The following is a 16233-nucleotide window of genomic DNA, read 5'->3' on the forward strand; positions in this document are numbered from 1 at the left end:
TAACCCCAACCCTTTTTAAGAAGGCAGTTCATTAGGCCTGGCTTCAAAACTGGCCACTCAGACGGAGGACTCGGTCCGTTCCGAATTGCGAATGTCAACGTCGATAACATTTGATTATATAAGCACCCGCTATGATAGAGCATCCGCAGTAAAAAAACCAGGAAAAAAAAAAAAGAGAAAGAAAAAAGGAATAGATAACAGGCAAAAGATACATGCGAATAAGAACAAAGACGATTTACGTCTTTCTAAGAAATCCCATATTGCCTCACTCAATCGCTATGATAGTGCTGAGAAGGTTAATCAGTTCATCAGCAGATTGTGCAGAGACCTTAGTCGCAGACCCAAACACTCCAATATCCATTGTATCCTCACTGATTGAGGCTTCAATGTCCAAAGCATCCTGCCGCTATGTTAGTTCGTTCAGTAATATTGGTACAATGTGAGGGGCAACATACTGGGAATGCATCGCGTACTGGATTGTCCTCCAGCCACCTTGCCGAAACGGCTGATGTGGTGTTTTCGCTGTTTCCAGTACCAGAGAGCTTTTCAATCTCGCTGGCATCGGAAACCGGCTCGATTGAAAATTCCGCTGCTTTCAATGTCTCGTTGTTCTCATCGCCAAGATGGAGGAAATTCACAAAACAATCAATCTCAACCCCAGTCCAGTCTTTGATCTCCCACAATCCCACGGTTGAGTGCGATGAAATGAGATGCAAGTCTTCCTGCACCTGTTTGGCAACGGAGATTATACTAGAGTCCTCGTCAAGCTGGACCTTGAGGGGCACCAAGTTGAGTGTTGGGAATGTGGGCTCCAACTCATCCGCCAGTGATCGGTTCGCGTAGTATATTCCGAAAACGACCTGGTTTGTGCGCGAAGAAGATGAGGAAAGCTTGAATGTTTGTAGCGCCTTTGCGGCCGCTGCGAAGAAGTATGCGGGCAAACCTACGCCTGCTTGTGAGCAAGAGGCCTGGATTTGGGTAACTTGTGCCACTGCAGAACGTTTGAGGACCGAGACTCGCTCCAACGACCTTGGCACGTTGGATGTCTGTGAATTAACTGGCGTCAAGCCCTGTAGGTACTTGGTCCAGAATTCCTTGTTATCCTTCTTCACTTCTTCGGCTTGCTGTGTAGCTAAGAAGGATCTCCAAGGGCCTAATTCTAGAGCGTTGGCAGACTTTTGTGACTCAATGACCGATAGAAATTTCTGCATGATGGCTGGAAGACTAAAGCCGTCGTAGAGTGAATGTTGAAGCGTCAATTTGAGAAGCCACGAGTCGTCGCCGCCATGTGTGGCATTTAGTTGTACTTGAGGCCAACAATGTTCCGACTGTGTGCTTGTGGCAGAACGTTCTCCGTCTTGGACAATGATACTTTTGTGTGGTCCATCAATGTCAGCCTCGACGATGATTTGGATAAACGGGAGTGATCGTGCCCCCGTTGAGACCAAACAAGTCCGGAGAATAGGCTCTGAAGCGACAACGGCCGCCCATGCTGACTGCAGCTGATGAATTGTAACAGATCCACGCAGGCGATAGAAAAAGTCTGGGTAGAAAACGCGGCCTGCAGAGTTTTGCCAGGCCGAAACCATGTACACTTGCATTGGCAGGGGAGGAAGAATTTCCTGCACTTCAGATTTGGCGATACCAGCTTTAGCCAAGAGTGAGTTTACGTCAATTGATCCCGGTAACTCATAAGCGGTCGATAAGCTCTTGGAAACCTGGGTTGGCTCATCGCTAGCGACTGCCGGACACTGCCTTGCCATGTCTCGGATGGAAGTTGAAGTAAGCAGTGCCCGGACACCGAGATTTATGCCCTCTTTTCGAAGAAGAGCTGATACTTTGATGGCGCTAATCGAGTCCAGCCCTAGGTTATACAAAGTATGCCCCTTATTAATAGATTGAACCTCGACGCCTGCTGTTTGCGAAAGTACCCGTCGAATAGTGCTCTCTGTATCCGTCCACTCAGTTTCCTCTTCAGGGGCGGTATTCTTCTTCGAGAATTGTGTTTGAGAGTTGTACCTCGATTGAAAAGACGTCAAATGGCAAATGGCAACATTGTCGCCATCGAATTGCAGAAGATTGTCGTTTGGTGTTCTGACAATGTAATCCAAGGCTCGGTCAAGTTCATGGAGTAGCTGATGTGTCATCTTCTCCGACACATACGCATCTTGTCCAGCGATACGCCATATGAGGTTCTTGTCGGTGACTTCAAGCTCTGCGCAAACCGCAAATTCGGTGGCAGCTGAACCTTGAACTGACTTCACTAAAGGATTCTCTGCCCCAGAGTCAGGGTTCTTCTGGAGAATGAAGAGTGTGTTAAAGAGTCGCCCTCCGGCAACAGCCTGTGCTTTTCTCAACGGATAGTTCTGGAACTCGACAATATCGCCCATTGTCTCCTGGAGGTAGCGCAAAAAGTTGGTTGTAGAACCGTGGAGCACGCAGCGCACGGCCACGGTGTTCATCGTAGGGAACATGAGAGCTTGCGCTTGCTCCGAGTCGCGACCCGCCAGAACGACGCCGAAGGTGACTTCAAGAGTCTGAAGGAGAGTTGCCAGGACTGACGCCCAGCAAGCTTGTCCGAGAACTTGCAGACTGATGGCATGGCGCTTGCAAAACTCTGTGACTTGCTCGAGCTGGGTACTCGATACAGCTTCCGTACGATAGGTCTTTTCGGCTGATAGTTGATCTGAGGACTGCCTGCTAGACAACAGCGAAGGTTGCACGTTTGAAAGATACTGAGACCAGAATTTTCTTGACCTTTCAGTCGGGGTTTTGACCAAGTTTTGAAGGAATGGTTCAACTGGTGGCCGATCGCCAAGTTGTTCTTGGTAAGCAGCAGCAACATCCTGATGTAGCAATGCCAAGGACCACCCATCATAGAGAGCGTGTGAGATTGAAAACACAAGCAATGACTTAGCCTCAGCAGAAACGAGGGTGAGTTGAAGCAAATTGGAACGGCCTTGAGCAGCCCGTGCGCTCTGTTTGTGCCCGTTAATGACGTCTTGGACTTGAGCTACGCCCCCTGTAGGAAGTTCGTTGATCGCAGGAGGGTTAGACTTGAGCACAATTTGGGCAAATGTTTGTTCCAAAGTTGGATCCTCAATCTGGATGAAGACCGTTCGAAGAATCTGTGACCGCTCAACCACCTGCTGCCAAGCTCTTTTGAATTTGTTAATGTCCACGCCTTCTGTCAACTCCAGCACGTCATGGTTGAAATACTGCTGAAAGTCAGATTGCAACATATCGGCGATCATAGACTCCTGCAGGGGTGTTGGCGGTAGGACCACTTCTGCTTGCTGGAGGTCAAACCCAGTTGAGTCTACAGCCCTCCAAAGTTTCTCTTTGAGGTCCTGGAAGTTCGACTGCTTGCTGGAGTCATCCAGAGCCGACTCACTTTGATTAAGAATCTTTGACATGGCAGCAATGGTTTGAGATCGCATGAGTTGAGATAAAGTGAGCGGGTGACCACAATGCTTGAGGCGTGCAGAGAGTTTCACAAGGTCAATGCTATCAAGACCCAACTCCAGTAGCGCCATATTTTCGTTGATACTGTCTTCGGAAGCACCAGAAAGAGCAGCGATCTCTTTCCTCAACACCAAAGCTGCAGGCGTCCATTCAAAGTCGGAGACATTGAGGTCGAGTTCTTGACCCTTGAAATCACCATCGATAGACTCGGGTCTAGAAGTCAGTGGCGTTCTAGGAGACGCAGCGGTTGATGCTTCACGAGAAGGATTCTCGGTGACAGGTATAGAGTAAGTTCCCCTTGAGGTGACGTCGACCATAGCCTCATCAATTTCTTCGAACAAAGCATTCATCATTTCTTCGTCGGCAATATCCCCGTGAGCTACTATCTGAACACGGAGCTGACCATCGGGCGTCGCAGATGCTTCAAATGCAATGGGGTAGTCGGAGACACTGTAGTCATCTACGATAGACCACATGCCAGAGGGCTCCGCTGGTCGAGTAGATTCGATTTGGAAAACAAAGAGATTCTCAAAAATTGGGCGACCCCGAGACTTAGCGCACCATTTCTGAATATTTCGCTGTGGCACGTGTTGGAACTGTAGGACGGCAGTGTTAAATTCATGACACTTCTGAATCAACGACAGCCAGGTGTCTCCTTCCTTAAGACCGGCGTAGAAGAGGAGAGTATTGAAAAGGGGGCCGATTGTGTTTTCGATTTGCTCCATATCAATAGAACGGCCGGAGACAATTACACCAGTGGCAGCGTTGACAGGGAAATGCTTCTTGAATACAGATGTCCAGAGAGCTAGGACCACAGACTGTAGCGTAACGTTAAGCGACCTTCGCAGTGTCTCGAGATTGCGGGCTGAATATTTCTTGGTCCTGGTGAGAACCTTTGTCGGGTCGCCGGATTGAAGCCTTGGGATCGTGTCAAACAAGCAGTTGTTGAGGTGCTCAACCCAGAACTGGCGGCTAAAGTCATAGTTCGCGAGCGGGCCATGTGCAAGAGTTTCAAAGAACGACGGGGCCGGTTCATGCTCTTTGTGCAAATACTCATCAGAAACCCAGCGGAGCAGCGTCTCAAATGTCACACCATCATATAGTGCGTGGAAGATGTGGACGGTAAGGATTGTATCCTCACCCAGATAAGAGACAATCAACTCTAGGGGATCGGACACGCATCTGCTGTTTTTGTGTATCAGAGCCGACATGGAATTTGACAGTTGAGATTCAACCTCGACAGGCTCCAAGTCCCGTATATCTCGCCATGAAAGCCGGACAGACTTAAGTGCAACCTGGGCAAAGCCAGCTGGTGTCTGAATAAAACTGGTTCTCAAGATGGCGTGAGATTCTACAAGCTTTTCGCAGGCGACCTTGAGTTTTTCAATGGATATCGACGGCGCAAGCTTCAGTCGGAATGCTGTAAAATAGGCGCCTTCGTCCTGGTCTGACATGAATCTGGACAGCATGCCTTCTTGTAGCGGCGTGCATGGAGCTACATATTCGATGTCCCCGTCGTCTGAAAGAGAGAGTTCCTGAGCTGCCAGAGACCTATACCGGTGGCCAAACGCTTGGATTAGTTGTCGTGCTTCATTAACGCTGCTTCCCTCCTTTGTGGAGCCGCTCTGTTGCAGTGCTTCTGCTAAATCTCCAATATCCGGATTTCTCAATATCACCCTGGGTGCGGCGCCTGAAAGGCCCTTTTTGCGCATTAACCTCGACAGTCTGAGAACCGAGATCGAATCAACGCCGAGATCAAAGATGTTGCTCGACATGTTGACCTTGGCGTCCTCGCCAACAAACTCTTGCACGGTTGCAATGACTTGACGTTGAAGTTCATTGGTTGGCTCAGAAGTTGCTCTGGAAGATGGCGAAAGTTGAACCAATTTTTCCGGCGTGAGAGTTCGGAATAGCTGGTTCAACTGCTTGATGTCTGCCTTGTTGTTCGGAGAGAGCGGGATGCGTGGGACCTGGAAGATGTAGGATGGTACCATGTAGCCAGGCAACGTATCTCGACAGGCCTTTTGGACAGAACGAACGAGAGCTGCTGTGTTTGGCTCGTTGAGGACTTGAAGTTCCGCCTTGGAAGTGGCCGTCGACTTGCAGCTAACAAAAGACACTAGAAGGTCCTTGTCCAAACTTCCATGCTTAGTCACAAGAGTCGCAACGTCGCTGAGTTCAGGAACTCGGGTAAGGATGGAGTGATTGATCTCGCCGATTTCCAGCCGTTGCCCTCGCAGCTTCACCTGGTCGTCGGCACGTCCGAGGAAGTCGAAACAGCCGTCATGTAACAGTCTCACCAGGTCTCCAGTGCGGTAAACACGCTCGCCGAACGACTCAAGGATTGGAAATCTCTCCTGGGTCAGTTCCGGGCGATTGAGGTATCCTTTTCCAACCAGCTTTCCGGAGACGCAGAGCTCGCCGACAGCGCCTTTCATGACCGGTATATCAGTTCCGGGCCGCAGAACGTAGGATCCCACGTTGTCAAATTGTTTTCCAATGTTGGAAGCTCGGCCGTTATGGGGAACTCGCTGGTACATGGTAACACCAATAGTAGCCTCGGTAGGGCCGTACGCGTTGTAGATGACGCCGACAGGACCCCAGACATCGAGGATCTCCTGCTTTAAGGCCTCTCCACCAGTAATGAAGACTCCACGTGAGAGACTGGGGACATCTGACGGATCTAAGAGACGCGCTAAGCTAGGTGTCAAGTCGATGTGAGTAATTTCAAGCCGTCGGATGGTGCCGGCAAGATCGTCCAAAATGAGATCTCTTGGTGCGCCCACCAGAGTCATTCCCACTGACCAACTCCAGTATTGTTCCAGGACTGAAACGTCGAAGTGGAAGGAAGCAAACTGGAGCCACTTGGAGCTTTGATCCCAATGGCCTTCAAAAAGCCTTTGGAATGCCTTCATAGCTTGTACGGCATTCTCATGAGTAATCTCACATCCCTTTGGCGTTCCCGTGGTTCCAGAAGTGTACAAACAGTAAGAGTTATCCTGAATGCTGAGAGATTGAGGGCTACAATATTCCTTGGAGGCTGTCTCGAGTAAAGTTTCCTCGATGCGGAGAGTTGGCTGCTCTACATGAAAATCAATCTCATTGTTGGTCAGCAGCGCAAGAGCACCAGAATCCTTCAGAATGAACTCCTTTCTTGCTTTGGGGGCTGTTGGATCCAGGGCCAAGAAAGCACACCCAGCCTTGAGGATACCAAGAATTGAGAAGCAGGCTTCCGGGCACTTGTCAAAGTGAATGGCGATGACATGCCCAACTTGCGCGTGCGGAGCGAGAAGATTGGCGACCTGGTTACCCTTCTCGTTGAGTTCTTTGAAAGTCCATTTCCTGGAAGTCGTATTTTCTCCATCGAATCCGGTGACAAACTCCAGAGCAATCTTGTCAGGATGAGTCTGGGCCTTGGCTTCAACAAAGTTGTGTAGGAACTGTTCCTCTGATGCAATTGTCGAATCCAGAGGAGGCGCGATTGAAAAAACGGAAGTGTTGCTAGGCCACAAGTTATCCTCATTTCCGGTGGGATACTCTGCAAGATGTTGCAGTACAGCGTCAAACTGGTCCAAGAGGAGTTTTGCCTGAGCGTCTGGAAGGACGTCAGTGCGATGAGAGACGCGAATTTGAATTTTGCCGCTTGAAACTGGTTCAACTTCCAAAGAAACAGGGTAATCAAGGTTGCCTTCGTCGCTGACCGTCTGCCATGGGAAGTCCGAAGTGTTGTCATTGGGCATTCGCTGGTACACAAGCAGCGTATCGAAAACCTGAGTGTTTGAATGTCCGAGCCAACGCTGTATTTGAGCGAGAGGGGCGTTCTGGTGCTTCAATAGCTGGTTGTGATAATTTAGCATTTGGTTCAGAAGCTCAGCGTTTGAATGTCTGTTGTGTGCAACCACGGGGACAGTGTTGATGCACGGGAATACGGCGCTCTCAGTTTCGTCGTCGATACGACCTGACAGAACAACTCCAAAGACAACGTCTTCCTCGCCAAGATATGCAGATAGTACTCGAGTCCATGTCGCCTCGAGCAGAGCTTGGATCGGAACATTAGCTTGCTTTGCCCTCTCGGCGAGACCATCAAAACTTATGCTGGCCAGTTTTGTTCTCGAAGCAAGTTCTGGATATTTCTCGGATAAAGGAGTCAACGTTGGGAAACGGTTAACTACTACTTCCGCCGATTTTTGCTTCCAGAACTCCTGTGAATCGGCATTGTTGAGAGAAGCTTGGAGGATCTTGGAAAGTGCCTTCTCGACAGGGGGATGCTGGTTGACTTTCTTGCCTGCAAGATGAGAAGCCAAATCTTGCAGTATGAGATGCAGAGAATAAGCATCGTATAGGGCATGATGCATGATAACATGCATTTCAATACCCGACTCAATATCCTCCAAAGCCACAGCCCACGGTGGAAGCTGTAATGAATGGAGAACACGTTGCGCAGTGTCCAACTTCCACTTTGTGACGTTAAACGAGCCTGGCGTCCCGTGATGAACGGCAAGCGGCAAGGACAAGTCAGCAGCCGAATACTGAACCATTGCAAACGATGCGTCCCGATGTTGCGTTGGTAGGAACCCCGTTCTCAACATCTCATGGTCAGAGAAAAGAGTATCCCACGCCTCTTGGATCTGCTTTACAGAGATTCCGTCGTTGAGGGTAAAAGACATGTAGTTCAGATAATCTTTACCTCCTGACTGGATAAAATCACTGAGCATTGCACATTGTAGCGGAGTGCAGGGTAGAATCTTTCGGCCTTTGTTATCAGACGCAAGACCGACCTCTCGCCCAAACTTTGCCAGGTCGTATTGTTCAACGTTCTTTGTTTCTGAGCTTCCGAGTCGGGTAGCCATCTTAGCGCAGGTGGGGAACTCAATTACATCCAATGCAGAAACCTGCAAGCCCTGGCCCCGCATCATGGCAGCGAGTTGAACAGCATTGATACTATCCAGACCAAGCTGGAAGATTGTTGTGTTCCTGCCGATATTGTCTTTTGGAGTTTTCGATAGTTCGGCAACAATCGACCGTATTTTCTCCTCGGTATCGCTCCATTTGTCATTGTCAAGGGAGTTTGCACTCTGCTCGTTTTCCTCCTGGCTGTTATCAACAATCTTTTCGACAACGATGGTGTTCACGATTTCTCTCAATCTCGAGGGAAGATTCTCTCGAGTCGGGATGCTTGATGCAGGATGTATTACCGTTTCCACTGCAAGATGCAAGAAAATGCGAAGTAGTCCTTGCAGGCTTTCGGGCGTAAGGGACTGGTTGCTTGAGTGGAGTTTGACGCTGATGGAGTCGCTCAGGGTATCCGGAGTAACTTCGCATACAAGAGGCACGTCCATAGCTCCATTGTCTTCAACCAATTCCCATAATGAAGGTAAACGTGCGTTCTGAGGCTGCTGAAGAAGAAGAAGGGAGTCAAAAAGTTGCATTCCATTCTTTGAGACATGACTTTGAATAGAGCGCAGGGGTGTAAATTGTCGATCCAAAAGGTGGGGATTAAGTGTTTGGAATTTCTTCAACAACGCTATGAGTTGAGTCGATGAAAGTAATTCGACTCGTATCGGCAAAGTGTTGAAACAGGGCGCAACCAAACGGTCAATGCCCTCAATATTCAAAGCTCTTCCACTCATGACGTTGCCAAAGCAAATGTCCTTCTCGTCATAGACGAGTGCCAGGAAAACTGACCAGACTGCTTGGAAGAACGATAATCTAGAAACACCTGCAGCCTTGCAGCATGATTGAAGTTGGCTGAGAGAGATACTGAGTGATTCTGCGACAACTAATGGCCCTTCTCTTGTGAAGTCCTCTGAGGATTCGACGGAGAGGTTATGCTGTGTAGGTCTGAAGCCATCGAATTGACGCTTCCAAAAGTTATCTGTGCCATCAGGTGCGCTGGAAATCTCACGGAGGATTGGAAGGTAGTCCACCGGAGGCGGCAAAGTCTTGCCATTCGCTAGCTGCTCAATCTCAGCCAGAACATTTTCGATTGCAACGCCGTCGTAGAGCGCATGATGGCAAGTGAAAGAGAGGTAAACTTCGCCTTCTGTCTTAATCACAGCAAGTGAGAAAGGCGGTGTCTTGGAATCGAGCGAATCAGGAAGTTCTTTTGCGTGCATTTCAGCTGCCTCTCGCAGATTACCTGCTTCGACAGTTTTCCACGGCATCTCCCAGGATTCAAGTACGACTTGCGCAACTGCTCGTCTTGATTCTCTAGTAGTGATGAAACATGTCCGAAGAATTTCGTGCCGACGACACATTTCTTCCCAGTAGCCCTTCATCTCTGATTCAGTGGCGTGTAACTTGAAAACCAACTGATTGGAATAAGATGAGCCAGATGTTGAAGAAAGCATTGCTTCCTGGAGTGGCGTACAGGGTAAAACAGCTCTGACGGTTTTCCCTTCCTTGGAGAATTCTTTCGCGACAGTGTCCACATACCCAGAAGAAAACCAAGAGCTTTTGTCATTCGTCTTTATGGTAGTTTCCCCTGAAGTTTGAGCTGTAATCTCCTGCGCTAGCCGAGCCACGCTACCAGACTGCAAAATTAGGGAAACGGGCACTTTGCGTTCGAAAGTGTTCTGTAGAGCTCTCGCCAAAGATATAGCTGAGATAGAGTCCAATCCCACAGCAGCAAGCGGCTGCCATCGCGTGATCTCTTCCAACGGGACTCCGAGAACCTGGGAAAGAGCAGATGCAATGGTCTTCTCGTCTTTTGACCAGACGCTTTCGTCTTCATGCGCGGACGAACCGGCAGCAAGATCCAGATAATCCCTTGCGAAGTCGCGGAAAGACGTCTGCAATCTGGCTCTGTCGACTTTTCCGCTTGAAGTAAGCGGGACAGAACTGATGGGAAATAGGTAGGTCGGAACCATGTAAGTAGGGAGTCGAGATCGCAACAGTCCAAAAACTGAATTATGGGCTTCCGCCACTCTGTCATCGATTGGCAATGTATTGAACTCAGCGGGGCTGCAATCCGCAGGAACGTAGAAAACAGCCAGCTGCGTAGTTGGGGAATTGTTGCGACTGACAATAACAGCCGCACTCGACGAAGCGAGGCCAGAGACTGTAAGGATGCTGCTGATTTCACCGGTATCGATACGTTGGCCGCGTAGTTTGAGCTGGTCATCCATGCGACCCAGAACCATCAAAGACCCATCTGGGAGCATGCGGCCCATATCTCCAGACCGATATATTCTTCCAAGTTGGGGATGATCCAGGAACTTTGAACTAGTAAGTTCCGGCATGCCCAAATAACCTGCAGCGACTTGGTCGCCTCCGAAGCAAAGTTCGCCAGCGAATCCAACGGGAAGGGGTGTTAGACTTCCAGGACCAACAACAATCGTTGAAGTATTCTCAAAGGAAAAGCCAAGATGGTCGATGAAGTCCCCAGGCTTCATCTTTTTTACAGTGCAGATATTTGTCGTTTCCGCGGGGCCATATCCTGTGGTGTGTTAGTCATTAACTCTAGCAATTTCTGCAAACTGCACGCTCATCTTACCCTGGTAGAGGAATCCGGTCCATTTCTTCGCGACAACCGCGGTCATCGGCTCGCCCGCCGTGACGAGGAATTCGACATTAGGGACGTTGCAAGGATCAACCAGAGAAGCAACGGTAGGTGTCATACTGAGGTGGGTACACTCAAAGAAACGGATAGCGCGCTCCAAATCTTCGAAAAGGGTATCATTGGTTCCGGAGCACAAACAAGCGCCAACTTTCCAAGTAAAGAAAATTTCAAAAACCGAGACATCAAACGCCTGAGAACATGCTTGTAGGAAATGGGAATGGTTGTTTATGGGGTAGATCCGGGATAGGACGTCCAGATTACCCGCAATGTTTTTCTGAGTAACAACGACGCCCTTCGGCTTTCCGGTTGTGCCGGACGTATAGATAACGTAGGCCGGCCGAGACGGGTTGGGAGTGATATCCATGTTATCCTCCATAATGTCTGACATGTGAATTGAAGTGATGTCGACGAATCGGCAGCTTGATAAATCTGTCAAGGCCGTTGAGACAGCATTGTCAGCAACGCAGAGACCAACCTCTGCTTGAGTCAAAATGGACCTCATCCTTTCGGTTGGTATTGTTGGAAGAAGGGGTAGGTATGCGCAACCAGCCTTCAAGATGCCAAGCATTGCCGCGTAAAGTTCAATAGACTTTTCCATAATCAGACCTACGACATCACCCTCTTTTGCCCCTCTATCTTGCAAATAGCGCGCAATAGTATTGGCCATGACATTGAGATCGTTGTAAGAGATAGTCTCAACCGACCTATTGTCGAGTGAAGTGGCAAAGCGAATTGCAGTCGCATCCGGGGTGAGCTTTGCTGTCTGCTCAAAAATAGCAGCCAGATCGGGCACCGTAGTGAGAGTTGCAGGGGTGCTATTGAATACAGACGTGAGTTTCGGAGGCAGACTCTCTCCAACAGCGTTTACATGAGCCTCGGGGTGGTGCAGTAAGTAAGACACCACAGATTCGAGTTGATGTGCCAACATTTCTGCGTGTTCCTGAGAAACTGCATTTGTGTGGTGAGTTATACGGCAATTTGGCCCTTCCGAAGAAGGCTCTATTTCAACGAGGAGGCTAGTCTCGAGAAAGTCTTGGTGAGCGACCTCCTTCACTCTGTTCGTGCTTCGATTCCGGCTGTACAGAGACTCCTGATAAACGAACAGAACATCAAAAATCGAATCTCCAGGGCCAAGTCCAGACAGCTTTTTGATTTCGTTCAGCGGCAGAATACCGTGCTGCAAGACCTGGCGGTTGGTAGAATGTATAGCGCGGATGAGGTCAGTGATTGAAGTAAGCCCGTTCAGATTGATTCTGAGCGGCGTTGATGAAATGCAAGGACCCATGATTCGTTCAACACTTGTGACCGGGATTGTCCTGCCAGAAGACACAGAACCAATGACAACATCGTTTTGCCCCTGAAGGCCAGCCCAGAGCCATAACAAGGCTGCTTGGTAAAACACCTGTGGGTGGCATTGAAATCTTTTGGCCACTTCGTCCAGTTCGACTTGAGAAATCCCCAACTTCTTCGTAATGGTGTGCACGTCTGGTTTTTCAGGTGGACGTCCCATAAGTCGCGGCATGCCGTGTCTTTGCCAGCCAAGCAAATTCTCAGCCCAGAAGCTGCGTGCTTCATCCATTTGTCTTGTGGTGGCAGGGTCACTGAAAAATGTAGAAATGTCCTGAAACTGAGGTCTTGGTTTGAGTGACTGTCCTGCTGTCAAAGATGAGAGATCTTCAAGTAGCAAGTCAGCGGACCATCCATCGTACAGTGCATGATGCAGTTGTAACAAGATTAGAGGACCATTTTTAGACTCCCGAATCTGAACTCTGAGAGGGTTCAGGAAATCCTGATCTGATTGAAGTCTGAATTGATAGTCAAAGTGCTCGACGTGGTGAATCGAAGACCGGGGTAGTTCGTGAAAGACGACTTGTGCAAACCCTCGGTCAAAGGAAACAAACCCTGATCGCAAGATATTGTTGCTCTTGGTGATCTCGCGCATGTAAGTCTCAACATCCCGGGGATCGCATCCCGCTGGGAATTCAAGCTGAATCCAGTTGCAGTATGCTTGAGAATTAACAGATGTCTCAGCGAGCATTGCACTCTGCAGCGGTGTACACCGATAAATTTCCTCAATCCGATCCTTTGCCTGCACAAGATCTTGCCGTTTTTCCATAACTTGGGTTATGGATATTTCAGAATGCCGTACAATGCCCAAGCCTTCAACTTGAATCTTTGGATCCGAGGCTGCCTGAAGCCGGAAGCACAAAGCAGACAAATTCTTGGCCTCCAGAACATCTGTTGCGGAAACACTAAAACCCTTTTCTCTCAATGCTGATGCAATTCTAATTGTCATTAGGGAATCAACGCCTGAAGATCCGAGCTGTGTTGTCGGTGAAACCTGGAATCCAAGGAGGTCTGATACAACTTCTGCAACCTCTTGTTCCACTGGGTTGGTCGATGGCGTAGAGTCTGTTGACTGGGGCTGCTTTGTCGTCTCATAGTTGCTCTTGAGTTGTTTCCGATCAACCTTTCCTGAAGGTAGCCTTGGGAAACTCTTCATGAGAACAATATCTCCGGGAACCATGAATGAAGGCAGCCATTTCCGGCAAGTGTTCGTAATATCCTCCATTATGTTTTCCGCGTTTGATCGGCCATCATCGATCGCACAAAAAGCAACCAGTATTCCGCCCAACACCATGGCAACTGCGCTGTGACACCCAGGTGTCCGCATCACAGCTTGCTCCACTTCGCCCAGTTCAATTCTTTGGCCACGAAGCTTGACCTGGCCATCGGATATACGTCCGAGGCAATCCAATGTTCCATCCGCGTTCATCTTGGCTTTATCGCCTGTACGATAAACACGGCCGAAGGGGGTATCAAAAAATGCTGCACTGGTTTGCTCTGGTCTGTTAAGGTAGCCATTTGCAAGTTGATGTCCTCCAACGACGAGCTCTCCAATTTCGCCCAGTGGCAGGATCTTGAATTCGTAGGGCCTCCCCTCATCCGGAATCGCAGTTACAAAACACGATACAGACTCGAGTGGGAAGCCGATATTTGATGAAGGGCAATTTGCAGGATACTGTGGTCGAAGGGTACTGCACCGTGTCAAAATCTTTCTTGGCCTACATGTTACGGAGCGACGACTTACCAATGAATTGCCGCTTCTGTCGGTCCATACATGCCCCATAGTATGCTCTCGGCCTCCTCGCTCCCGCCAAACTCTTTGACGACAGATTCTGTCAACATTTCGCCAATTGTGAGGAGTAGCTTTAAACAAGGGGCATTTTTTCGTGACCGGAGTAGACTACCAGCAACTGTTGGCGTCAACTCGCAAGCATCGACTTGCAAAGTCCTTATGACAGCAGGCAAATCGTTGAGCATACGCCCGCGGTCACAAGTGACTAGGGTGCAACCGCGAAACAGGGGAAAGAAAATTTCGAAGACAGAGACATCAAATGTCGGCGATGCAAACTGAAGAAAGCGTCTGAATTTCGGAATATGTTGATTATGAGCCAGTAGACTTTGAGTTGCAGCATCATGCGAGACTCCAACACCTTTCGGGGTGCCAGTGGATCCAGATGTGTACATGACATATGCTAGACGTTCAGGTGAAGTCCCTGGTTCTGAAGCCGTAGTTTTAGGCAATTCCTCAACCTTGTCTTCATCCACTATCAAGACGACCCTCTCTTGACCATCTTGAGGAATCTTGGAAACTAAGTCATGGCTGACAATAACAACCTTTGCGCCAACGTCCTCAAGGATGAATCTCACTCTTTCAGGAGGAGCATCAAGATGCAAGGGGCAGAAGGCTCCACCTGCCTTGAGGATGGCCAGCATCGATATGTAGAGTTGTGGACACTGAGGTACCAACAGAGGCACGACAAACTCCTCCTCCTCCATCAAGCGGTTTCCGACGGCGGCGGAGATTCGCGTCGCCAGAGCGTCAGCGGCCCGGTGAAGCTCAGCATAGGACCATGTTGATTCTTGACCCTTGCTGTCTAGAGAATGAATCGCAGGCAACGACTCGTCTGACGTGAGGCGCACGAGCTCATGAAGGAAACGCGGTCCGGGGATCCTTTGTGAGGAGGGGTTCAGTATTGAGAGCTTAAGCTCGGGCTCAGCCTCGGTGTCGTCCATGATGGCGGAGGCGTCGGAGTGAAGATGCTATTCCACAGCTCGTGAGGTGATTCAGGAAAAGCTCCTGAGGAGCTCGCGGAGGGTGGTTCGACGTGTGCTGCTCTACATTAGTCTCCAGGCACAACCAAAGAGGACTCGCGTATTAGTCGGATCCTCTTTTCAACGGAAACGGGTACAAGCACAACGGTCAATGCGCCCGGATCCAGATTAAGACTGCCCTGCAGAAGAGGTCAAGAGAAGGACGAGCCAGGGATCACGCCAACCAATAAAACGAATGATGATTCACAGATCTGGTGGCTGCAACGGCTTGTTTGCTATTTGGGGCGCTGGGCAACATGCCACGGGGCAGGCGAGGGGGTCGACACGGGGTCGGCTGTGGGCTGCCGGGCCTGTAAGATTGCAGCAATTACTCAGCTGGGCGGGCAGCGTACAGCAATTCTGCAACGGCGTGCAGAAATCGCCAGAGCTTCGAATGTCGATGATGAAATATGAGATCGTTCATTCGTGGATGATGACGGCGTGTTGGTAGAAGGCAGCTAGTTCCAAGACGGCCCAACCCTGTGCGTGGCGCTCCAGCGACCTGTGCGTAAGAACGATAGGCCTTCAAGATTGCTGAAGGTTTCTGGGGGGCGTGGAAACGGAGCAAATAGGGAAAAGGCGCCGTGGTTCAAAGATGTGAACTCTATTGATTTGCTGCAGATGTTCCCATCAGAAGGTTTAGTAGAAGGGAGAGTGACCGTGACTGGGCGCTGCGCTTGCAACGTACAAAAAGACCGAGAAGAGCTCGGCGAAAGTAAGGCGGCTTGCTAGTGAAGGGGGGGCGGCGTCAGCTGTTTTGGTAGTTTGAGCGACTAGGCAAGCCTAGAGTGCCTTATTACTAGATCTTAGTCACTTAGGTCTGCATAAATGTCCCCTAGTAATGGTTGTGACTTTGTCTTGTGGGATTCATTCATCCCACACGCAATTGGATGCAAGTTTAGGGGCCGGTGAAGGACGGAGGCCCTCCAAAACTGAAAGCTCCCTGAGGACCCAGGGTATGAGGGGCAGTTCCGGCGCTTATGGCGTCATGATTAGAGAAATTCGCCGCGGTCAGTGTGGAAAGGACGGCGTGGTGGGATAAGCTTCGG

At 49.6% G+C, this 16233-nt stretch overlaps 1 protein-coding gene across 1 annotated transcript; it reads right to left on the reverse strand.

Moving 5' to 3' along the window:
- Positions 1-265: 265 nt before the first annotated feature.
- Positions 266-15106, reverse strand: CTRU02_200936 (peptide synthetase; the record flags this gene model as incomplete). The annotated part of the gene is made up of 4 exons (XM_036718949.1): positions 266-400; positions 456-10903; positions 10961-14064; positions 14118-15106. 4 exons carry the CDS (start codon positions 15104-15106, stop codon positions 266-268), a joined length of 14676 nt encoding a protein of 4891 aa, XP_036589949.1.
- Between the last annotated feature and the right edge of the window lie 1127 nt (positions 15107-16233).

The sequence above is a fragment of the Colletotrichum truncatum genome (assembly GCF_014235925.2).
Source record: "Colletotrichum truncatum strain CMES1059 chromosome Unknown Contig_0001, whole genome shotgun sequence".
In the NCBI taxonomy this organism is placed as follows: domain Eukaryota; kingdom Fungi; phylum Ascomycota; class Sordariomycetes; order Glomerellales; family Glomerellaceae; genus Colletotrichum; species Colletotrichum truncatum.